At 39.8% G+C, this 26,331-nt stretch overlaps 1 protein-coding gene across 3 annotated transcripts in view; it reads right to left on the reverse strand.

Annotated features, from left to right (window-relative positions):
• IQGAP2 (IQ motif containing GTPase activating protein 2) overlaps nt 1-26,331 on the reverse strand; it is a 294,620-nt gene that overhangs the window by 57,060 nt on the left and 211,229 nt on the right. For 2 of the 3 annotated variants that reach the window (XM_032404163.1, XM_032404162.1), the window contains exons 15-17: nt 22,543-22,710; nt 19,846-19,988; nt 10,649-10,819 (exon numbers count right to left, since the gene is read on the reverse strand). In XM_032404163.1, the coding sequence (XP_032260054.1) occupies nt 10,649-10,819; nt 19,846-19,988; nt 22,543-22,710 (482 nt within the window). The remainder of the gene's footprint in view (nt 1-10,648; nt 10,820-19,845; nt 19,989-22,542; nt 22,711-26,331) is intronic. The other variant, XM_032404164.1, reaches the window with a different exon arrangement.

Genomic DNA, 26,331 nt, shown 5'->3' on the forward strand with positions numbered 1-26,331 from the left:
TGCCACAAATACTATGATATGACCTGTTAAGAAAAAAAGAAAAACATAAATAATATCTATTTCTATGCAAAGAATCTGGACTCAATGCCTAGAAAATGATGTACTAGGATATAGTAGAGAAAAGGTGTAAGGTAAAATATGCCTATGTACCTACCCCTACTTTTGTAGCTACTCTACAAAAAAACTATTAATTTTTTGCTATGTATTCTCTGAAATGGGCAAACATAGGGATATGCATATATACTCTTATTGTAAACAACCTTGTACACACATTATTATGTATTTTGTATGGATTATTCCATCAAGATAGGTTAATAGATGGGGGATTACTGGCTCAATAGTTGATATTTAAAATGGATAGCTACTGTCAAATTGCCCTCCAAAGAGTGTATGATAGACAGTTCTTTCCCCAGGGTTTCACTGAACTGACAAAAATGAAAAAGATTGATGCTGTCCAAATTGACTGATAAAAACTGCGCTTCATTTTTATTTATACTTTGATCTCCAGCAAACCTTACTTTCCTGCACATACCTACCCCATTTATAATACAATTGTATTTTGTCTATATACATTTTAGTACCATATAAGACAGTGTTAAAATTTTTACTTCAACTGTCAAACATAATTAAAGAAATTCAAGAGTAGAAGGAAAATATGTTTACTCACAATTTTACTTTCATTGTTTTTTTTTCTTCCTGGTTTTCCAAAATTCTTTCATCATTTTCTTTTTTGTTTAGAGAACTTTCTTTGCTATTCTTTTAGGGCAGGTATGCTAGTGACAAGTTCTATTAATTTTCCTCTTCATCTGAGAATGCCTTGATTTCCTTTTCATTCCTAAAGAATATTTTCGGTGGATAACAAATACTTTGTTGGACAGTTCTTTACTTTCCATGTTGTGCCATTCCTCCTCATCTCCATAGGTCCTTATGAAAAATCTTCTGTCATGAGAACTGTTTTCCCCCTATAGCTAAGCTGTCATCTCTATTTCATTGTTTTAAAGATTTTTAATTTTTTTTTTTGTTTTCAGAAGTTGGATGCATCTTTGGGTACATTTTTTTGACTTTATCCTCTTTGGGGTTTACTCAGCTTCTTGAATCTGTGGTTCTGTGTCTCTGACCACACACAGAAACTTTTCAGACATTATTTATTTCAGGCTTTTTCAGTACTTCCTCTGAAACTCTGATGACACAAACATTCAATCTTTTTTTATGGTCCACAGATGCCTTGAGGCTCTGTTCATTGTTTTTTCAATCGTTTCTCTCTGTTGTCCAGATCTAGTAATTTCTATCATTCTATTCTCTAGTTCACTAATTTGGTCCTGTGTTCCTTTCATTTTGCTGTTGAGTCCATCCATTCAGTTTTTTATATGTTGTTCTATGTCTTAGTTCTAAAATTTGTTTTTTTTCCCTATCTTCTATTTCTTTGTTGAGACTTTATATTTTTTCCTTTGTTTCAAGTGTGTTCATAATTGCTTACTGTAAGATGGCAGCTTTAAAATCTTTGTCAGCTAAATTATAACATCTCTGTCATCTGTATTGGCATATATATTTTTTAAGATTTTATTTATTTATTTATGTGGGGGGGGAGAACATAGAGGGAGGGTGAGAAGGAAAAGCAGACTCCCAGCTGAGCAGAGAGCTCAACATGGGGCTCGATCCCAGGACCCCAAGATCATGACCCAGACGAAGGTAGACACTTAACTGACTGAGCCACCCAGGCGCCCCCGTATTGGCATCTATTAATTGTCTTGGTTCTTGAAATGTTTATTATTGTTTGAAATGTGGACAAATTGTATTATTATGTGATGACTAATAAGACTCTGGATCTTATTTAACCTGTTCTAGGTGGTTTTCCCTGACATTGTTCTGGCAAGGGAAGGGGGTGGTGGTGCTGCCTCATTACTGGCAAGGAGGGGTGGAAGTTCAGGTTTTCTACCTAGCCTCTATTGATATCTGAGGTGGGGGCTGCTTATTACTGCTGCATGGGAGCTAGGAGCTCTAACTACGCCCCAAGGCTGTGCCAATTCCACTTTGCCCAGGAGGGCTGTGTTACTACTCCTCATGTGCCTTCCACTGATAGCAGAAGGCTTTGCCGGCAGGTGGCCTCATTACTACTGGGCTGTCATCAAAGTCCTGACTTTCCACCATGCCTTCTTTGACACCACCTAGCAAGGAAAGGGAGGGCTGCCACATTACATTTGTGAGCATGGAAGTTCAGGCTCTGTGGGTATCTGGGTACCTTGTTAGAGTCTACTACGGTGGAAGGCCAAGCTCTCGACTTTGTGGCATGAGTGGTATGGGGTCACAGTTTTGTTTGTTTTTTTTTTCCTGTGCTCTTTGGCTAGAGTAGAGTGGTTATTGTCTAAAAGTTTTGTCTTTCTGGGCTGCACCTTTCCTGGTCCTTTGGCTACAGATAGCAGGCTTTTGTTGGAGTTTCTGCCTGCACCCACTGGCATTTCCATTTTGCCAGCCTCTGCAGCAACAAGTCGGAGATATATGAAGCTAAAAGAAAACCACAGAACTCACCTCCATGTCCTTCCTTGGGTCTCAAGGTTCCCAAGCCTGTCTGCCTTTCCCCTCTCCATTTTTCACAGTGTTATGTTTGTTTACAAATAATATCTGGGGCTTTTAGCTGTACTTAGAGCAAAGAATAGGGAAAAGTAGCTGTATTCTACATTCCCAGAAGTGGGAGTTAAGCCCAAATAGTTTTTAAGTACCCGATGTTTTAGAGTAAACTATTAAGGCCATATGAATTTATTCCTTGACAGATTACAAGATTAAAAAAATCAGAAATGTAAAAAGTAGTTATGATTCAAGAGGGCCACCTGAAAAATTATTAAAACTGAGTTCTTCCAGGTGATTAGTTATAAAATGTATATATATACTTGATTAATTTTCTGCATGTGAAAAATAAACAATACAGCAGAAAAAAGATGACATTCATGATAGCAAAAAATAACTAATGGAGTAAACCTAAGAAATAGGAATAAATTTAATGCTATATGGTGGGGAAGATTAATAAATGGAGAGATATACTGATTATGGAACTGGAAAATTCATTATTGTAAAGATGCCAATCTCCTCGAATGAACTAAAACCTCAGCGTAATGATTACAGAAAATTCAGGAATGGGTCTGGAACTTTATCAGTTGCCTTTGCACTAACTATTGAAATGAGCACGTGTTTTTCTCTTTTAAGCTATTATGATGATAAAGAATTATACAGGAAGGTAAATTATTGAGGATTTAAAACTGGAGTGAGCTTCACAGTGCTCTCAAACTGTAATATGTATACAAAATCATCAGAGGGTCTTTTTAAAATGCAGATTTGAATTTAGTGGGTGTGGGTGGGGGTTCCAGGTAATGACAGTGCTAGTATATGCTCTACACTTCAAGTAATAAAGATCTAAGCAAAGATAAAGGATTTTTAGTTGATGGCCCATTTAGAAAATGCCACCATGGGATCTCTCGGTATGGCATTTCTGAGATCATTGGAAAAACTGATCTCTGATGTCATCAACAACTGCTTGCAAAAGTGTCCTGATGGCTATAGAGACTAGGGGGAGGGGACCCTAACTGTGGGTTACTGGATTCCATGGCAAGTTAACTAGTAACACATTCATTGTGATGGGTCTCATTGGTGCTTCCTGTTTTTGTGGGTAGCACTTTTAAAGCACAGAAATGTGAAAAAAAAATATATATATAAATATAAATATACCCCATTTTTAAATCCAAACTGAAAAGCAAATAAGGTATTAGTATTAGCTCAAGTTCTTCCTTCTGCTTTTCTGGAATTATCTAAACTCCAGAAACACTATTAATCTTATTAGCTCAGATTCACAAACCTTCTGAATAATCTGTCATAGTAAAGGCTGATGGGAATATTGATGCATTCTTATATTGGTAGAATGAACCCATTTGTCCATTCTGTACTATTTTTTAATGTACTAAGGATTCAATGCTCAACAACAGGATTTTCCTGGAGATTTCATTTTGTATTTCATCTCTTTATTGATTATGTAGATTTCTCTGGAATCATTCTACACTTATGAGTATTTTTATTGTTACCTTCCCAAACCAAGGCAACTTTGCTGGGTATAGAAATTTTGGTCTCTAGAAGTAGAATACTATATGGCTCTTATTTATCAAAATTACACATTCTTTTTCAGTTTGTAAGTTTTTGTTCCACCAGAACTGGCTTTTCTTATTCAGTGCTACTAGAACTCCTGTGCTAGGCCATGAGATTGCAGGCTTTTCTTTAAAAAAAAAATTTTTTTTATTAACATATAATGTATTATTTGTTTCAGGGGTACAGGTCTGTGATTCATCAGTCTTGCACAATTCACAGTGCTCACCATACTATAGTGGTGGTATAGTGGTATGGACATAGAGGTATGTCCCTCCCCAATGTTCATCACCCAGCCACCCCATCCCTCCCACCCCCCCCTCCACTCCAGCAACCCTCAGTTTTTTTCCTGAGATTAAGTGTCTCTTATGGTTTGTCTCCCTTTCTAGTTTTGTCTTGTTTCATTTTTCCCTCCCTTCCCCTATGATCCTCTGTCTTGTTTCTCAAATTCCTCATATCAGTGAGATCATATGATACTTGTCTTTCTCTGATTGACTTATTTCGCTTAGCATAATACCCTCTAGTTCCATCCACGTCATTGCAAATGGCAAGATTTCGTTTTTTTGTTTTTGTTTTTTTTTTTTTGATGGCTGCATAATATTCCAGTGTGTGTGTGTGTGTGTGTGTGTGTGTGTGTGTGTGTGTGTGTGTGTGTTATGTGTATACCACATCTTCTTTCTCCATTCATCCGTTGATGGACATCTAGGCTCTTTCCATAGTTTGGCTATTGTGGACATTGCTGCTATAAACGTTGGGGTGCATGTGTCCCTTCGGATCACTACATTTGTATCTTTGGGGTAAATACCCAGTAGTGCAATTGCTGGGTTGTAGGGTAACTCTATTTTCAACTTTCTGAGGAACCTCCATACTGTTTTCCAGAGTGGCTGCACCAGCTTGCATTCTCACCAACAGTGTAGGAGGGTCCCCCTTTCTCCGCATCCTCTTCAACATCTGTTGTTTCTTGACTTGTTAATTTTAGCCATTCTGACTGGTGTGAGGTGGTATCTCATTGAGGTTTTGATTTGGATTTCCCTGATGCTGAGCGATGCTGAGCACTTTTTCATCTGCTTGTTGGCCATTTGGATGTCTTCTTTGCAGAAATGTCTGTTCATGTCTTCTGCCCATTTCTTGACTGGATTAGTTGTTCTTTGGGTGTTGAGTTGGTAAGTTCTTTATAGATTTTGGATACTAGCCCTTTATCTGATATGTCATTTGCAAATATTGTCTCCCATTCTGTCGGTTGTCTTTTGGTTTTGTTAACTGTTTCCTTTGCTGTGCAAAAGCTTTTTATTTTGATGAAGTCCCAATAGTTCATTTTTGGCCTTGCTTCCCTTGCCTTTGGGGATGTTTCTAGGAAAAAGTTGCTGCGGCTGAGGTCAAAGAGGTTGCTGCCTATGTTCTCCTCAAGGGTTTTGATGGATTCCTGTCTCACATTTAGGTCTTTCATCCATTTTAAGTCTATTTTTGTGTGTGGTGTAAGGAAATGGTCCAGTTCCATTCTTCTGCATGTGGCTGTCCAATTTTCCCAACACCATTTGTTGAAGAGACTGTTTTTTTCCATTGGACATTCTTTCCTGCTTTGTCAAAGATTAGTTGATCATAGAGTTGAGGGTCCATTTCTGGGTTCTCTATTCCGTTCCATTGATCTATGTGTCTGTTTTTGTGCCAGTACCACACTGTCTTGATGATGACAGCTTTGTAATAGAGCTAGAAGTCTGGAATTGTGATGCCACCAGCTTCGCTTTTCTTTTTCAACATTCCTCTGGCTATTTGGGGTCTTTTCTGGTTCCATACAAATTTTAGGATTATTTGTTCCATTTCTTTGAAAAAAGTGGATGGTATTTTGATAGGAATTGCATTAAATGTGTAGATTGCTCTAGGTAGCATAGACATTTTCACAATATTTTTTCTTCCAATCCATGAGCATGGAATGTTTTTCCATTTCTTTGTGTCTTCCCCAATTTCATTCATGAGTATTCTATAGTTTTCTGAGTACAGATCCTTTGCCTCTTTGGTTAGAGTTACTCCTAGGTATCTTATGGTTTTGGGTGCAATTGTAAATGGGATCAACTCCTTAATTTCTCTTTCTTCTGTCTTGGTGGTGGTGTATAGGAATGCCACTGATTTCTGTGCATTGATTTTATATCCTGCCACTTTACTGAATTCCTGTATGAGTTCTAGCAGTTTTGGGGTGGAGTCTGTTGGGTTTTCCACATAAAGTATCATATCATCTGCAAAAAGTGAGAGTTTCACTTCTTTGCCGATCTGGATGTCTTTTATTTCTTTTTGCTAATTGCTGTGGCTAGGACTTCTAGTACTATGTTGAACAGCAGTGGTGATAGTGGACATCCCTGCCATGTTGCTGACCTTAGGGGAAAAGCTCTCAGTTTTTCCCCATTGAGTATGATATTTGCTGTGGGTTTTTCATAGATGGCTTTTATGATATTGAGGTATGTACCCTCTATCCCTATACTGTGAAGAGTTTTAATCAAGAAAGGATGCTGTACTTTGTCAAATGCTTTTTCTGCATCTATTGAGAGGTTCTTGTTCTTTCTTTCATTAATGTATTGTATCACATTGATTGATTAGATTGCAGGCTTTTCTAATTAGATGCTGTTTATTAAAAACGATTATGGGTATAAAGTTGGAAGAAAGGAGTTATTGATGAAAATGCAAAAGGAGACAAAATTTTAGCCATAAAGCCATTCACAAGCAGCTTTTTGCAGACAATTAGAGACAGAATGTGTCTACAGAAGTGTCAATCTCCTTCTCTGACTGGTATCAGAACATGTGGGAAAATTTATAACAGCCATCTTTTTGTTATTTTTTTTTCTTACCATAAATATATTTTCTGTGTAATGCATATTTAACAAAGTACTCTTTCAAAATATCTAGACCTCAGAGGCTACTGCTCTGTTTTACAGATTTTATAATTGTCAATCTCTAGAAAATTTGGCTTGCTAAATTGGTTGCCTTGCTTGGTAATTGGGCATCCGGGACAGTAATATTCAAATTACCAACTCCAACTTCTGAAGCACAAATTCTTGTGTGGCCTCTTAGCCAAGAAAGCCCTCAACATTGATCTCTTTTCATTCTTGGCTTCAAGGTAGAAAATCCACTGATCTTCTAGAGTAGTCACTTACATTAAACCAACATGATGAAGAACTGTCCCACCAGTCCATCCCCTTCCTCCCCACCTGCAGACTCTCCTGCTGCTCCGGGCCATCTGAAAGTTGCTTCAGAGAAGCTTGCTTCTCTTTCTGTGCCAGGATGCTTGTGGCACTCTCTGAAGTTCAGTAATTCCCTAATTCCCAGGGCTAAGTTTGGGTGTTTGTCACTATTATGATTTTTCCTAAGAAGTGGCATTCCAGCATTCCTCAGTTCAAGGAAAAAAAACAAAACCAAACCACAGCTATCTATTTTTCCCCATTCAGTTTTGCTGATGTCTTCCCGTATCATAACAGCAGTCTCAATGTTGGCTCTGTTATCTGTCCTTGGGGCCATCAACTCCTCATATCTGACACTACTGAGCACCTAAGGGCTGCACATTGTGCCAAGTCTGTTATGTTAATGATCCCACTTGATTCTCAGAGCCCAGCCACAAAATGAGTATCATCATTTTCAGATGAGAATGACATTTCAAATGATCTACTCTTTTCCTCAACTTTGAGAGTTTTCTCAAGCTTCCACATGCTGCAGTTATTCTCAGTGTTGGTTGTGCATTCTGCAGTCGTGAGTTCATTTACATTCTATAATGTCACTATTTCTTTCTCCCTCTTTCGATATCAGTTGTCTTTCGACGTTTTGTCTTGTTTCACTAAGTCCATGTCTTGTTCAATTCCTTGAAAGCATGAAAGAGCTTCAGCATAAAAATTCTTCTGTCTCCTGGACTAAGAGTGTCCTTAAATATTAGTTTACTTAATTTATATTTACAACTTATATTCATTTTCCTTTTTTTTCGAAATAAAATACTACTTTTTTTAAAAGATTTTATTTATTTATTTAATTACCAGAGAGAGAGACACAGCGAGAGAGGGAACACAAGCCAGGGGAGTGGGAGAGGGAGAAGCAGGCTTCCCGCGGAGCAGGGAGCCCAATGCGGGGCTCAATCCCAGGACCCTGGGATCATGACCCAAGCCGAAGGCAGTCGCTTAACCAACTGAGCCACCCAGGTGCCCCATAAAATACTCCTTTTTGTTTGAGATTATTTTCTGCCTCACTCATTTGTAAATGTAGACATTACTAGGGCCTTCTCACTGCTCAAAAATAGTATGGCTTTTTCTCTCTCACTGCTCTCAAGAGATTCTCTGTCTCTCTACAGGGAGAGAGATAGGACACCTTACCTTACAGGGGGAAAATCCTATGAATGACAGTGACTTTCTCATGAGACACCTTGGGTACCTTCTGATATATTCCATAAGTACTGAGACAGAGGACTGGCTAATGACGCCATATATTCTCTGTACTACTATTCAGTTCTTTGGGAGGAGACCGAGGGTGGTGGAGCTGGGGTGTGGCTACCCTCAGCCTGGGAGCCTTCTCTCTGAATTTGTTAAGACTACTGTGTCTGGGACTCATTCAGCCAGCTAGGAAGATTGAGCTCTTTTATGGAGCTCTTTTATGGAAAAGTCCTCACATTTCAGATCATTCCCGTAGTTCAGGGTAGATTGGCCACACTGACAAAAAAATGAGAGTAGCATAATACCCTTTGGTTCATGGTCTTCTGGTTTTGTGGGTCAGCAAGTTTCCGCTGAATATGTATTCATCTCTAGTCTATAGCTTGGGCTCCCTAGCCCCGCATTGGGCTCCCTGCTCCGCGGGAAGCCTGCTTCTCCCTCTCCCACTCCCCCTGCTCTGTTCCCTCTCTCGCTGTGTCTCTCTCTCTCTCTCTCTCTCTCTCTCTCTCTCTCGCGCGCGCGCGCAATTAAATAAATAAATAAAATCTTTAAAAAAAAAGTAGTATTTTATTTCGAAAAAAAGGAAAATGAATATAAGTTGTAAATATAAATTAAGTAAACTAATATTTAAGGACACTCTTAGTCCAGGAGACAGAAGAATTTTTATGCTGAAGCTCTTTCATGCTTTCAAGGAATTGAACAGTTTTTTTCCTACCATAGAGTAGGAAAAAAAAAAAGGAAGGAAGGGCGACTTCACAGTTCTATGGCTTCTTCTTCAATATTATTGGCTCTGCTAAGATGGAGGAAAAAAGGCTCCAGATCATTGCTTCTGCCCTTCTCCCAAGCCCTCTCATGACTTCGGCCCTGGGTCCCAATATCAGATGGATTTTATACCAGTGTGCTCCAAAGAATGTTCTCCAAATACAATACAGCTCCATGCCCAAGAGTGGACAGCTTAGGGTTGGTCCAAATTGTGTCAGGTTGGCTGACAATCTATAATTCTGTGTAAAATTAGAGCCTTAGCATCAGTGTAGAGGATCTTATCTTCAGGCTTTTTTTTTTTTTCACTTCCTGTATGTTTTGCCTACCATTTGTTTAAAGAAGAATAAAGTGGAAAACTTACTGGTTCAGCTAATAAAAATTCTTTGTCAGGCTCATGAAAGAAATTTCTTCTAAAAATTAATCATTTCTGCCTTCTAACATCTTAAGTTCTGAACAAATCCAAATATTTGAGCACCTATCATACACAAGACACAAGAATATAAAAATTTAAAAAACTTATTTCCTGTCTTGGACAATATTATAGTGAGGTGAAGGAAGCAGGTAAGTACACCAATGATCACAAAAGAGGAATCTTCAACTTAAAAACTTCCAATGTGGGAAATTTCTTAGTTATTGGCCAATGCAAAAACCCACTAAATGCTTCCCGTCAATAATAGTATCACTTTGGATGCACAAAAAAAGACACATAGTCCTTTGGAAGCCAGCATGGTGGTTGGTAGAGGGTGGTAGTGAAATACAGAGGAGAAAACATCTAAATTTGGCCAGTCCCTCTCCTGGCAACCAGAAAGTTCAGAGTAGTCATGCAAGCTTAAGAACAGCTCAAAACCAACCAGTCAGGAAAGGAGGATTTCTCCTGCAGGCCTAAATGAAGAGTATGTAAGGGAGAATATATTCTTGGAGAGGCTAAATCCATTTCATTAGCTCTTCTGTTCTTTCTGTCTAGAAGAACACAGAAACAGGTGCCACTCAACATCCATTAGCCACCGAAAACCAATTCATAAAGCACCCGTTTTAGAAAGTAGATGACACAAGGAGATCCAGCTTCTTAGAGAAACAGGATTTCAACTCCGATCTGAGGAGTCCCTCTGGCTCCGACTAGGTTCGTGGCAGGCAGACCTTTGCGAGTCCACAGTGCCCCCGATGGTCTCCAAAGGTGAAAAATCATTTAACGTCTTTCCCATCTCTGAGCCTTACTAAAGCAGATTTGGGGGCAATGATTAAGGGAGAAATCTGCAGTCAGATTTGTTAATTAGAATGCTGGTAGTTGACTGTCATACTATCAAATGAAGCATCTTCAGGGGATAGGACAGTTTGCTGTAATTAGTGGTAGGTGGTTCACATACCTGTATTTTGACCACATGCTTTTCTTGTTCATACAAATATGATTTCCTAGCTTCGTACTCTTTCCTAAGAAGGGATCCTGCACTTGTGGCTTGAAGGCGAAGAAGCAAATCATCAGACGCAGACCACATCTTCTTGCGAGCATAATCTGTTGTGACTTTCTCAACAATGTCCTGGCAAGAGATATTTCTTATGGTTACACTTCACACATCAGGTGAAAGGAGCATAGAGAATAGCGTCTGGAGATTATATCTCTGAGAAAACGATATGGGTAACTCTTTCTGGCCTGGTTTAAAAACAGATTTGACCAGAGCAAAGGGATGGACTGGCTTAGCTTCTTTCTAGCAACGTGCTTTTGGAATCCTCTGAACTTGGTGCTGAGGTGCTCTGAGAATTTGGTTGAGTGATCTCAGGATCTGGAGGCGGAGGTGCCGGCAAGGACCAGGTGTGAGGCCTGAGCTCCAGAATGTAAATGGGACAAGGATGATTACAGTATGAATATGCATATGCATCACCTCCTCCCTCGCCAGGGCTGCCAAGGAAAAGACTGCAGTGGCCATGAAGTCTTCTGGCTCCTCTGCCCCCTTTCTTGTCCAGGCCAGAGTAGGCAGACCTCTGCAAAGAGCCAGGGGCTCAAAATAAACTTGGGGGAAAATAAAAGACTTGGGGCAGAAGGAAAGGGGGTGGGAGAGGAGAGACAGGCACTACCATGACCAGACAGGGGAAACTCTGTCTGAATGAGAATGAATGAGGGAAAGGAGGAAGGGGGGACTGTGCAAAGTCTTTATGTGGATTACGAAATGGGTTTGCTTTTTATGTTCTTTGAGAGATGCCAGCCAAGACTGGACTCACTTCCATGGCTGATGCTCTCATCCGGTGTGACTGCAATGAATGGGTGGCTAATTTAAAAAATTAAAACTGACAGGGGGCGGAGCAAGATGGCGGAGGAGTAGGAGACCTGGATTTCGTCTCCTCTCAGGAATTCAGCTGGATAGGGATCAAACCATTCTGAACACCTACAAACTCAACAGGAGATCAAAGAAAAGAAGAGCAACAACTCTCTGAACAGAAAAGCGATCACTTTTTGGAAGGTAGGACGTGCGGAGAAGTGAATCCGAGGCGATATTCGGGAGGATAGACGGCGGGGGAGGGGCCTCCGACGGCCGCTTCTGGCAAGTGATAGAGCCACGGAGCACAAAATCGGAACTTTTAGAAGTCTGCTCCGCTGAGGGACGTCACTCTGGTGGCGAAGTGGGGGGTGGAACCCTCGCGGGACAGTGTGGTCTCAGGACCCTCGGGGTCACAGAAAGACCGGGGGTGCCTGAGTGCGGCAGAGCTCCCAGGTATCGGAGCAGGGAAGCCGGCTGCAGAGACGGAGCCCAGGCGCGGGCTCTCAGCTCGGGGTTGTCATAGACCGTGATCCGCGGCACAGTCGGGCCACTGCTCCTCCAGCAGGGACCCAACAAGCGGCAGATCCGGGGAGACTCACCTTCTTCCCCCGGGAGGAGAGGTGCGGGAGCGCACCGCGGGGATCTGCTGGGTTTGGAGACTCCACCCGGGGTCGGGTGCCAGATAGAAAGGCGCGGTCACAGGCCGGGTGAGCGCGGAGTGCGGCCGGAGACCGGGGAGACGGGAGTGACTGACGGCTTTTCTCTGGGGGCTCGCTGAGGAGCGGGGCCCCGAGTTCTCGGCTCCGCCGGGGCGGAGACTGGGAGGCCGCCATTTTCACTCTCCGCCTCCAAAGCTGTACGGAGAGCTTGCAGGGAACAAAAGCTCCGGAGAGCAAACCCGAGCAGATTACTTAGCCCGACCCGGCAAGGGCGGGGCAATTTTGCCTCCGGCAAAGACATTTGGGAACCACGGCAACAGGCCCCTCCCCCAGAAGATCAGCGAGAACAGCCAGCCAAGACCAAGTTTACCGATCAATGAGAACGGCAGAACTCCAGCGCTAGGGGAACACTGCACATAGAATTCATGGCTTTTTTACCATGATTCTTTAGTCTTTCAAAGTTAATTATTTTTTTTTTAAACTGTCTTTTTTTCTTTTTTCCTTTTTTCTTTTTTTTTGAATTTTTCTTTTTCCCTTTTTCAACCAACATCTTATCAATCCCTTTTTTAAAAAAAAAAACATTTTTATTTTTCATTTTTAAAGTCATATTCTATCCCTTCATAGTAGTTACCTGTATTTTTGGCATATATATATAAGTTGTTCTCTCTTTAAAATCTTGAGATAGTTTCTTCTAACAGATCAAAATATACTCTAAATCTCTAGTGTATGGTTTTTTTCTACTCCCCTGCCTGATCACATTCTCTCCCTTTTTTCTTTCTTTTTTTTTTTAATCCTCTTCTTTCTTTTTTCAAACAACTTATCAAATCCTTTTTTAAAATTTTTTATAATTTCCATCTTTACAGTCATATTCCATCCCTTCATCATATCAACCCTTATTTTTGTACATATATAAGTTTTTCTTTCTTTAAAATTTTGGGAGGGACTTTCTTTTAACAGACCAAAATACGCCCAAAATCTAGTGTGTGGCACTGATCTATAATCCAGCCTGATCATATTTGATCACATTCTGTTTTTGTTTTGTTTTGTTTTGTTCTGCTTTTGTTTGTTTTTATCTTTATCTTTTTCTTTTTTCTTTTTTTCTTTCCTTTTCTTTTTTCTCTCTTTCCCTTTCTTTTCCCACTGCTTCAGGTCTTTTCTGATTTGTTTAGAGTATATTTTCTGGGGACGTTGTTACCCTGCTAGCATTTTGTTCTCTCATTAATCTATTCTCCTCTGCACAAAATGACAAGACGGAAAAAATCACCTCAACAAAAAGAACAAGAGGTGGTACCGACTGCCAGGGACCTACTCAATACGGACATTAGTACGATGTCAGATCTAGAGTTCAGAATCATCACTTTAAAGATACTAGCTGGGCTTGAAAAAAACATGGAAGTTATTAGAGAAACCCTTTCTGGAGAAGTAAAAGAACTAAAATCGAACCAAGTAGAAATCAAAAAGGCTATTAATGAGGTGCAATCAAATATGGGGGCGCTAACTGCTAGGATAAATGAGGCAGAAGAAAGAATCAGTGAGATAGAAGACCAAATGATGGAAAATAAAGAAGCTGAGAAAAAGAGAGATAAACAACTACTGGATCACGAGGGCAGAATTCGAGAGATAAACGATACCATAAGACGAAACAACATTAGAATAATTGGGATCCCAGAAGAAGAAGAAAGAGAGAGAGGAGCAGAAGGTATAATGGAGCAAATTATAGCAGAGAACTTCCCTAATTTGGGGAAGGAAACAGGCATCAAAATCCAGGAGGCACAGAGAACCCCTCTCAAAATCAATAAAAATAGGTCAACACCCCGACATCTAATAGTAAAACTTACGAGTCTCAGAGACAAAGAGAAAATCCTGAAAGCAGCTCGGGAGAAGAGATATGTAACCTACAATGGTAGAAACATTAGATTGGCAACAGACTTATCCACAGAGACCTGGCAGGCCAGAAAGGACTGGCAGGACATATTCAGAGCACTAAATGAGAAAAATATGCAGCCAAGAATACTATATCCAGCTAGGCTGTCATTGAAAATTGAAGGAGAGATAAAAAGCTTCCAGGACAAACAAAAACTAAAGGAATTTGCAAACACGAAACCAGCCCTACAACAAATATTGAAAGGGGTCCTCTAAGCAAAGAGAGAGCCTAAAAGCAACATAGACCAGAAAGGAACACAAACAATATACAGTAACAGTCACTTTACAGGCAATACAATGGCACTGAACTCCTATCTTTCAATAGTTACCCTGAATGTAAATGGGCTAAATGCCCCAATCAAAAGACACAGGCTATCAGATTGGATTAAAAAACAAGACCCATCGATATGCTGTCTGCAAGAGACTCATTTTAGACCCAAAGACACCCCCAGATTGAAAGTGAGGGGGTGGAAAACCATTTACCATGCTAATGGACACCAAAAGAAAGCTGGGGTGGCAATCCTTATATCAGACAAATTAGATTTTAAACCAAAGAATGTAATAAGAGATGAGGAAGGACACTATATCATACTTAAAGGGTCTATCCAACAAGAAGATCTAACAATTGTAAATATCTATGCCCCTAACATGGGAGCAGCCAATTATATAAGGCAATTAATAACAAAAGCAAAGAAACACATCGACAACAATACAATAATAGTGGGGGACTTTAACACCCCCCTCACTGAAATGGACAGATCGTCTAAGCAAAAGATCAACAAGGAAATAAAGACTTTAAATGACACACTGGACCAAATGGACTTCACAGACATATTCAGAACATTCCATCCCAAAGCAACGGAATACACATTCTTCTCTAGTCCCCATGGAACATTCTCCAGAATAGATCACATCCTAGGTCATAAATCAGGTCTCAACCGGTACCAGAAGATTGGGATCATCCCCTGCCTATTTTCAGACCACAATGCTTTGAAACTAGAACTCAATCACAAGAGGAAAGTCAGAAAGAACTCAAATACATGGAGGCTAAAGAGCATCCTACTGAAGAATGAATGGGTCAACCAGGAAATTAAAGAAGAATTAAAAAAATTCATGGAAACCAATGAAAATGAAAACACAACTATTCAAAATCTTTGGGATACAGCAAAGGCAGTCCTAAGAGGAAAGTATATAGCAATACAAGCCTTTCTCAAGAAACAAGAAAGGTCTCAAGTACACAACCTAACCCTACACCTAAAGGAGCTGGAGAAAGAACAGCAAATAAAGCCTAAACCCAGCAGGAGAAGAGAAATAATAAAGATCAGAGCAGAAATCAATGAAATAGAAACCAAAAGAACAGTAGAACAGATCAACGAAACTAGGAGCTGGTTCTTTGAAAGAATTAACAAGATTGATAAGCCCCTGGCCAGACTTATCAAAAAGAAAAGAGAAATGACCCAAATCAACAAAATCATGAATGAAAGAGGAGACATCACAACCAACACCAAAGAAATACAAACAATTATAAGAACATATTATGAGCAACTCTATGCCAACAAATTAGATAACCTGGAAGTAATGGATGCATTCCTAGAGATGTATCAACTACCAAAACTGAACCAGGAAGAAATAGAACACCTGAACAGACCTATAACCACTAAGGAAATAGAAGCAGTCATCAAAAATCTCCCAAAACACAAAAGCCCAGGGCCAGATGGCTTCCCAGGGGAATTCTACCAAACATTTCAAGAAGAATTAATACCTATCCTTCTGAAACTGTTCCAAAAAATAGAAATGGAAGGAAAACTTCCAAACTCATTTTATGAGGCCAGCATTACCTTGATCCCAAAACCAGACAAAGACCCCATCAAAAAGGAGAATTACAGACCAATATCCCTGATGAACATGGATGCAAAAATTCTCACCAAAATACTAGCCAATAGAATCCAACAGTACATTAAAAGGATTATTCACCACGACCAAGTCGGATTTATCCCTGGGCTGCAAGGTTGGTTCAACATCCGCAAATCAATCAACGTGATACAATACATTAACAAAAGAAAAAACAAGAATCACATGATCCTCTCAATAGATGCAGAAAAAGCATTTGACAAAGTACAGCATCCTTTCTTGATCAAAACTCTTCAGAGTATAGGGATAGAGGGTACATACCTCAATATCATAAAAGCCATCTATGAAAAACCTACAGCGAATATCATTCTCAATGGGGAAAAACTGAGAGCTTTCCCCCTAAGGTCAGGAACGCGGCAGGGATGTCCACTATCACCACTGCTATTCAACATAGTATTGGAAGTCCTAGCCACAGCAATCAGACAACAAAAAGAAATCAAAGGCATCCAAATTGGCAAAGAAGAAGTCAAACTCTCACTCTTTGCAGATGATATGATACTTTATGTGGAAAATCCCAAAGACTCCACCCCAAAACTGCTAGAACTCATACAGGAATTCAGTCAAGTGGCAGGATATAAAATCAATGCACAGAAGTCAGTGGCATTCCTATACACCAACAACAAGTCAGAAGAAAGAGAAATTAAGGAGTCGATCCCATTTACAATTGCACCCAAAACCATAAGATACCTAGGAATAAATCTAACCAAAGAGGCAAAGGATCTGTACTCAGAAAACTATAAAATACTCATGAAAGAAATTGAGGAAGACACAAAGAAATGGAAAAACGTTCCATGCTCATGGATTGGAAGAACAAATATTGTGAAGATGTCAATCCTACCTAGAGCAATCTACACATTCAATGCAATCCCCATCAAAATACCATCCACTTTCTTCAAAGAAATGGAACAAATCATTCTAAAATTTGTATGGAACCAGAAAAGACCCCGCATAGCCAGAGGAATGTTGAAAAAGAAAAGCAAAGCTGGCGGCATCACAATTCCGGACTTCCAGCTCTACTACAAAGCTGTCATCATCAAGACAGTATGGTACTGGCACAAAAACAGACACATAGATCAATGGAACAGAATAGAGAGCCCAGAAATGGACCCTCACCTCTATGGTCAACTAATCTTCGACAAAGCAGGAAAGAATGTCCAATGGAAAAAAGACAGTCTCTTCAACAAATGGTGTTGGGAAAATTGGACAGCCACATGCAGAAGAATGAAACTGGACCATTTCCTTACACCACACACAAAAATAGACTCCAAATGGTTGAAAGACCTCAATGTGAGACAGGAGTCCATCAAAATCCTAAAGGAGAACACAGGCAGCAACCTCTTCGACCTCAGCCGCAGCAACTTCTTCCTAGAAACATCGCCAAAGGCAAGGGAAGCAAGGGCAAAAATGAACTATTGGGACTTCATCAAGATAAAAAGCTTTTGCAAAGCAAAGGAAACAGTCAACAAAACCAAAAGACAACTGACAGAATGGGAGAAGATATTTGCAAATGACATATCAGATAAAGGGCTAGTATCCAAAATCTATAAAGAACTCATCAAACTCAACACCAAAAGAACAAAGAATCCAATCAAGAAATGGGCAGAAGACATGAACAGACATTTCTCCAAAGAAGACATCCAAATGGCCAACAGACACATGAAAAAGTGTTCAATATCGCTCGGCATCAGGGAAATCCAAATCAAAACCTCAATGAGATACCACCTCACACCAGTCAGAATGGCTAAAATTAACAAGTCAGGAAATGACAGATGTTGGCGGGGATGCGGAGAAAGGGGAACCCTCCTACACTGTTGGTGGGAATGCAAGCTGGTGCAGCCACTCTGGAAAACAGTATGGAGGTTCCTCAAAAAGTTGAAAATAGGGCTACCATATGATCCAGCAATTGCACTACTGGGTATTTACCCCAAAGATACAAAAGTAGGGACCCGAAAGGCTACATGCACCCCGATGTTTATAGCAGCAATGTCCACAATAGCCAAACTGTGGAAAGAGCCAAGATGTCCATCAACAGATGAATGGATAAAGAAGAGGTGGTATATATATACAATGGAATATTATGCAGCCATCAAAAGGAATAAGATCTTGCCATTTGCAACGACGTGGATGGAACTGGAGGGTATTATGCTGAGCGAAATAAGTCAAACAGAGAAAGACATGTATCATATGACCTCACTGATATGAGGAATTCTTAATCTCAGGAAACAAACTGAGGGTTGCTGGAGTGGGGGGTGGGGTGGGAGGGATGGGGTGACTGGGTGATGGACACTGGGGAGGGTATGTGTTCTGGTAAGCGCTGTGAATTGTGCAGGACTGTTGAATCTCAGATCTGTACCTCTGAAACAAATAATGCAATATATGTTAAGAAAGAAAAAAAGAAGAAAAAGAATGTAGCAGGAGGGGAAGAATGAAGTGGGGGAAATCGGAGGGGGAGAAGAACCATGAGAGACGATGGACTCTGAAAAACAAACTGAGGGTTCTAGAGGGGAGGGGGTTGGGAGGATGGGTTAGCCTGGTGATGGGTATTGAGGAGGGCACGTTCTGCATGGAGCACTGGGTGTTATGCACAAACAATGAATCATGGAACACTATATCTAAAACTAATGATGTAATGTATGGGGATTAACATAACAATAAAAAATTTAAAAAAAAAAAAAATTAAAACTGACATCATAAAAAATGCTTAAAAACCTTCAAAAGAAGACATTTTCACATTCATGAAATCAGTACTTTTAGATTGTCTAGAAGAAATAATTTTTTTAAACAGTGTAGATCTTCCACTTTTTAATAATCCTAATAGAATGATGCTCAATTTCACAAAGTTACTCCTAAGGCATCTTTGGACGCCACTGGAGCTATTGTTGGCTCCGAATTATAACCCTTTGATGCTGCTTCTTCACAGTTTGATATGTCTTTTCAACTATAGCATCTGGTTTTTACAGTTTCATTTTTCTACAAAGTAGCACTGATAATGCACTGCCACCTTAGTATTTTCTTGTAAACTGTGGCAATCTTGAATATTTGAAATTAGTTAATTAACTATCTTCTTCACTGTCTTCTTGTCATTCAGGAGTTCTGGTGGCACTCTCAGCCCCAGGCCATAGATTTTTCTCGGAGTTCTAGCAAATATACTGGTGATTCCATCCACAAAGTTGCTATACTGCAGTATCTTTGATGCTCGTGACTTTTAACAATTTTGTAAGACCTACATTTGTGTGTTCTTTCTTTCTTTCTTTCTTTTTTTCCGAAATGGGACTAAACTATTATTAGTATTTTCTCTTTGAACATACTACAATGCATGGATCAAACAGCAACAGTCACATCTTGTGGGTCCAACTTTGGTCTCAAGTCCAAAGCAATCTTGTGAACATCTTTTCAAGAGTATTTCCCCCCAGAAAGCATTACTGACTTTTTAAAGGACATACATGTCTCTGTGGTAGGCTGTGAGGGGGAAAGAAATAAGACTTTCCAAATACTGACAACCAAGAAATTATTACTAACTGAACTTTTGGGTCAGGGCAAACCTGAAGATTGATTTCTTAGGATCATGTACCATTCCAAACAAGCTACAGAAGCTTTCTTCCCCTTGATCTGTCTGGTGGTAGTATGCCAACACAGAAATAATTGTAAAAGTTAGTAGCCACGCAACCACATCCAACTGCATTCATGAAGACTTTACTCTATGTCCAGCCTTCGATAAATCCGTTATTTCCTCCCATCACTTCCATGATTCAAAAATAGAAAAGCAATCACACTTATTTTTTCATAGTACAGTTTCATTAAACACGAACCTCCTACCTCAATTTCTTTTGCCATGAGCCATGATTCTTTAGGCGAGTATGGTTCAGGTGTAACCCAGGAACTCTCTTTTGAATCGATGTTGTAGTAGTACTCATATTTATCCTGCAGGCTAAGTTTGAGCCATGAACCTTCAGTAGACACTAAAGAAAGAAATTTGTTACATTCTAGAGTGAAACACTGAACGCTTCAACATTAATGTAGTTTCTCCAATACACAAAATAATCTAATGAACAATTTTTCACCAAGCATTCAGATGGCCTAAATAAAAAAAAAAAAAATGAGAAATGACTCACTAAAATGAGTGAATTCTATGTTTTCAATGGCAGCTCTCAATTCAGCCAAATCAAGAGGAGGACAGAGGGATGTCTAATGCTAGGGCTCTGGACCTCAAACGTCTCATGAGGATGAGAAGAGTCATAAATGGCCAACAAGAAGGAAAAACAAACAAAGAATATATGTCCCTGGTAGATGTGAACAGCACGAAAAATGGACAGAGAAGACCAATGAGCAAGAATCTTCTTTGCTTAGAAAGTCTTCCAGCAACTTCTCTGAGAAGGAGTGACCTGGAAGGACTGTGACCCATTATTTAGGGAAAGCCAATGATCTTCATTAAACCAATGCAGAAGTGACTCATCTTTACAGACAACTTTATCTAAAGTAAAAACTGGCATATGCAAACACTAAGGTCACTAAGTACGGAGAAGGAAAATGTCCTGGTTTGCCTCACCTTGCTCTACATAACCACACAAAATGAGAAAAAAAAATTGCAGAAAGGACTTAATTTGGGGGGAGGGAGGATGTACTAGAGAAAAAAAATCTATGGCATTCATGGCTTCATTAGTTAAGATGAGTATCTCCTCCTCATGAATCCATGGGCTTTATTTCCTATTTAGAAATCTGTTTATTTTGCTGAATGGCCATGATTCCTGTCCCAGACCAGCGAAGTAAAACAACCACAAAAATAAACATAAAAATGATCTGACCTGGATCAATCTAAACCAACTGCTGTCAAGTGAGCCTTGGAGTAAATGTCTTTATAGGGAAATCGAAGTTCAAGTGAATTTCCTTATAGAATATTTAAATGGATTCAAATAACTAAGCAGGGGTAACTTCAAGGCCCTTGAATGTGTGTTGATTCTTTATTTGGTTTTAAGTGCTTCTCAACTGTTCTGTGTGTCACTGCCCAGGAAAAGAGATGTATCTCTTTCCAAATGGGCAGACAGCTGTTATCTGTGTAGAAATGCTGGCCTACTAGAACATATATTGTACAGTCAAATGAGGATGATCACAAGTAATCATTATGGATCTGAGGTAACTCCTAGGTTTCTGAATTGGGAATCTGGGGATATATGACTACATGCACCAGAACATGGCACAAAGGAAGAGGAGTAGGCAAGGGTAGTGGACAGAAGATTAATTAAGCTTAGGCCAAGATGGACTTGAAACTGAACTTAACCCCTGCATTAGTACTGTTGCATAAGTCTTTTTCCATGAAGGATGAGGTAGGGGACACTACGGTGACTCTGGATGAAGAGATGTGAAGGGAACAGAGAGGAGCTCAAAGGTGAGCAGATGCCAAGTTAGAAAGAATGGCCAATAACCCTCCTCACACTTCATTAATGGGCAATTTGCTGAATTGAGGGGTGCAATCTCTGAGTTGGAAATACATCAGATAAACTTAGAAGTACATAGTGTACTATGGGAAAGACCTCCCGTTGAACTAAAAAAACCATTTTTATCCTCCAATTCTACTTCTTGGGCCATTCACATAGCTTCCCAAAGAAGAGTAGTCCACGACCTATGACGTGGTGCAAATAAACACTAGCCTGTGAGTCAGGAGACACTTGGATCCTTGATAGGACATGAAGTGCTCAGTAACAATCTACTAAAGGAACGGTGGACTATCAAAAATTAACCTCTTTGGGTTTGTCATAGTCTCCCTCTGACCACAATCTCATGAATATGTTTCTAAATCTGAAAAATGAGTATAAGGCTCATGATCTCAAAGCTACTCTCCAGAGCTAACACTTCATGGTCTGCCATTGGATTGAACAGGCATAAATACATGCTGAGGTTATTGATCTGATCCCTTGGAGACCAGTTCATTCTACTTTATTCCACATTTTCAAAATTACTCTTTACTCCTACTTAAGATTGTGCAATCATGTACCATTTGTTTCAAAAAGGATAAAGAGAAATATTAGTGTCAAAATCAGTTTGTATCACTAGAGAAATGGATCAATAAGCAAGCCCTAGATAAAGCAAAATCTCCTTAAATACTGTATTTTCTCAAGGTTATGATAACACCCACGTATAGCCACCAAGTTAATCTGAGCTTTTCAAAAAAAAAAAACTACGTCTAAAAAATATATTATTTTTTCTTAAAGATTTTATTTATTTATTTGAGAGAGAGAGCAAGTGAGCATAAGCCAGGGGAGAGGCAGAGTGAGAGGGAGAAGCAGACTCCCCGCTGAACAGGGAGCCTGATGCAGGCCTTGATCCCAGGACCCTGGGGTCATGACCTGAGCCGAAGGCAGACGTTTAACCGACTGAGCCACCCAGAAGCCCGAGACAAAAAAATATTTTAGAAATGTTCACTTTAAAGCAGTATTTGTCTTAAAATTAATACAATACTACAGACAGCGTCATATTCAAAATGACATTTAGTTGGTGTTAAATGACTAAAAAGCTTACCACTTTTAGATTTGTGCTCTTTTGCCTTTGCAAGGGCATCATAGTACCTGTCAGCACATTCAGGGATTATGTCATTTGTGTTAGACATAGAAGAATTCAAAACAGACAAAATATCACTTGGCTTTTCTTTCTCCAAACACTGATTAACATCGATGACCAGTGTAACCCCTGCATCATGGAAAAAAAAAGTTTCTGTTAATGGTTATCTTCTACTTACCCTAGAGATGCGCAAAGATATAATTCAACCTTTCAGGAACGCATTGGCATTAAACCTTTTTTACCCTTTCAGAGTACGCAACACATATACCCAAGACAGTCACCAACTCACCTACCAGTTTAGGTTGTAAGAAGAACAAGGTCCCACAGAAGCACAGTTTATTAAAAATCATGGTATTACCAGGTTACTCTCATGTGGTGGGAAGACACTAGGTCCTACTCACTGTAGTGATCTCTAAGTGGAGTAAATGCATACCAACAGTAGATATGCAGTCCTTACATAGGTCACTAATCTTAGGAAGACATTTATTTATTTTAGAATAAGTAAAAATCCTGATATTTTCTTGTATAGCACTAGTACACTTCACAAGATTTGTCGTTAACCACCTAAACACATGTTCTAGAAAGGCAACAGGTATAGCTGGTGGGCATACACAATCAACTTAATTCTGAAGCCAATTTAGACCTAGAAAACATCTTATCCCATTTTAAGTTTCTGTCTCTCCCCATAAATCAAACCACACTGAACTCTTGGATGTCTAAACAAAGCTAACATGGTGAATTCTTTATTATCCACTTTAGTTCCAGCTAAGAATATTCTGGCCTAACCAATGAAAGTACTGTTTTCACAAGCCATAAATGCACTGAGTTAGAAATCTAGAACAAAAAAATGGAAGGAACCAGGTTAAAATACTTCGTAGACAAAAAAAGTTTTTGATGAAAAGGGGAGAGGTGGATATTCTTTTCTTTTTTTTTCTAACACACACATGTCAAACTCTACCATACACATGCTTAATGGTATATTGATGCCATCAAATTATGTTCACACATACATGGAAGTACAAAAGCTGAAGGGGCAAGAAAAATGGAGTTTGACTTTCAACAGCATAGAATCAAGGTCACACAAATCTGGAAGAGTACATATAGAATCAAGAACTTCTATAGCAAACTTCAACTGCTGCAGAACAAAAGGCAAAGCAGTATGCTCTTTTGTTTATAAGAGTTAATAGGAATGGATCAACAGTTCCCCTTTCCTCTTCTCCAGGAAAGCTTTCAAGGACGGGACAAATGTGGTCCTGGTGTTTGAGAGGTTTGTGGTCTCAAAAGAAGCAGGAGGGACAAGTAAATGACAAAGAATCCTCATGTGAATTACATCTGACAGCTTCAACTAACCCAGTAGAATGGTGTATTCCTTAAAAGATGGGTATAATAAAGGCACCCATTTCTTGCATCTAGAAATGTGCTTTATCATGGAGTACTGACCTGCAAGTGGTGGATCCACAGGTTCATTTTCTAGGTAACTGAAGCTTCTTCTTCCTCTTAAAAGAACCATTTTCCATGAAAAATCTAAAGCCCCGGAGAAAACCCTAAGAGAACAGTGTCTCTTCCTGCTCATCATTTTATCCACAGTCCCTGGTCCACAGTAGGTGCTTAATGTTTGCTGAGGGCTGCCAGAAGAGTCCTTCTTGTCACTATACTGTGCTATAATACCCTGTGTAGTTCAAGTACTACGGAGGTGTTTGGGCTTCTTTGTTCCTGCACTAAATGGCCTCAAACCCCTCTGCTTTTTCATTGCCCCCTCCTGCCCCACCAGTTCTCTTCTTGCTGCTGTGTTTGCATGGAGCAGCCAACACCTAACTGCCTGGTAATTCGTGGCTTCTGATGTGCTCTGAGCTGGGAAGAGACACAACCGAACTTGTTAGTGTTATGCCTGAGAGAAGAACACACAGGCTCCAGGTATCTGTCCGAGGGGTCTCCAGCGAGTAGAGGAAACCAGGTCCAGGGCACAGGCTTTGAGACATCGATTTTGATTGCTTTTTTTGCTTCATCTGTGGGATGTGGTTTAGTTCCAGATAATTGAAGATGTCAGATAAATGGTCTACATAAAGTCAGGGATGTTTGTGGTAAAGAACAAATTAAGAAACCTCCCATAAATCTCCTAAGAGACCCGAAAGAACTGTTTGTGTTACATCTTAAGCCATATACTGGCAGTCTTTCTCTAAGGCATGTATTCTCTCCCAAGAGGTGAAATAATCCCTAGCAGGGCAAAAAATTGGTTCTTGTGGGGAGGGGGCAAAACATCTTTTTGTGTATAAAGCATAGGCCTACATATGGTACATGAACAGATACACAATTTATCTGTGGTATTAAAATATCATGGTGGGAAGTACTTAGGGAAAATCTATCTAGAAAGATTCCTTGGGGTACAATGATGGGAGAAGGTTGGGAAATACTGCTCTCAGGAGTCAAAAGTAGAGACAGACCTACTTTAAGAAAACAAGAGGCTCCAGTGGACATGAACATGGGCCCAAATGTAGGAGACTTGAGTTACTCTGTCCTTTTAAGTCTTGTCTGTGGTAAAATATATAGGGCAACACTTTTTCTTTTATTGGATTATCTGGGAGTGGGTTTGAGGCTTACAACATGTGACAAGAATCTGTTTCAAGTCTTCATACAAAGAATGAAGAATGCTTTTAAAGGTAAGATTAAACTCCTTTTTGACAAACTGGAAAATTCTCATCTCGATGTCAGAATATAGAAGGTTTTACTTCAGAACATCTTTTTGGTATTATTTATCATAGAAGATACTACGTCATCTCTTCCAAGGCACAGGACAGAAGTGGAAGACAGGATTTTAAATGTGTAGGTCGGGAGTACACCATCACACATAGTTGAGAAAGCCTCTGCCTTTCAGAGTCAGTAGAACCATGAGTGTCTCAATGGAAAAAATAGAACCAACTTCACATTTTCAGGCCACAGGTAGGAAGAACATGAATAAAATGAATGAAATGACTTCTAAATTGGTTTGATTTCTAAGAGAAAAAGGGTAACCCTTTCAGGCTGTTTGAGTGCCTATTTTTACCACCTCATTTCTTAAAAGTATTTCTTCAAACTATGGCTTCCTTTAGGTTTATATTTAAATTTAAATCTCTTAAGGACACATTTCAAATTTATTTTATTTTTTCTTAAGGATTAGAGTGCTAGAATGGAAAGACTTCAAAGACCCTAAGGGTATAAAAGTTCAGGTTGGAGAAAGGCACATATTTTTCCAGGCTGAGGAAATAAAAACCAGATGTTCCCCAGGGATGCTTCCAAAGTTTAAAAGCACATCTTTGGGGGCAAGACTAAGGTATCTCAACAGCATTCTATGACCTTACATCCTAATTGTGCCATGAATGGACAGGTTAATGAACAACACTTCCAGGAATCTTCATTTAGGTAGGTTATTTGTATATGTAGAGTGTTAGTGTATCATTCTCGAAGCTACTCTAGAATGCCATGTGATTTTTCACACTATTCCTCTATGAAAAGAGAGGCTTAGAATAAAATTAAAAGCTTAATCATATGAGCCAATGAAGGGATTCAGCCAGGTGCGGAGTATGTCTATTCCACTTTGGCATTCTAGACCTGGGGAAGCCATCGTGGCTGGTTTGAGGACCCACTGGAAGAGAGAGCTAAAACCCCACTGATCACCTGACCTCCGTGAGCCCCTACTCTGACTGGTGGACCACAGGGATGTTTTGGGTTTCCTGGAATTAGTATCCGTTCAGAGCCAGTGTCCTATAATCCCTG

Source organism: Phoca vitulina, unplaced genomic scaffold (genome assembly GCF_004348235.1).
Source record: "Phoca vitulina isolate PV1807 unplaced genomic scaffold, GSC_HSeal_1.0 scaffold6, whole genome shotgun sequence".
In the NCBI taxonomy this organism is placed as follows: Eukaryota; Metazoa; Chordata; class Mammalia; order Carnivora; family Phocidae; genus Phoca; species Phoca vitulina.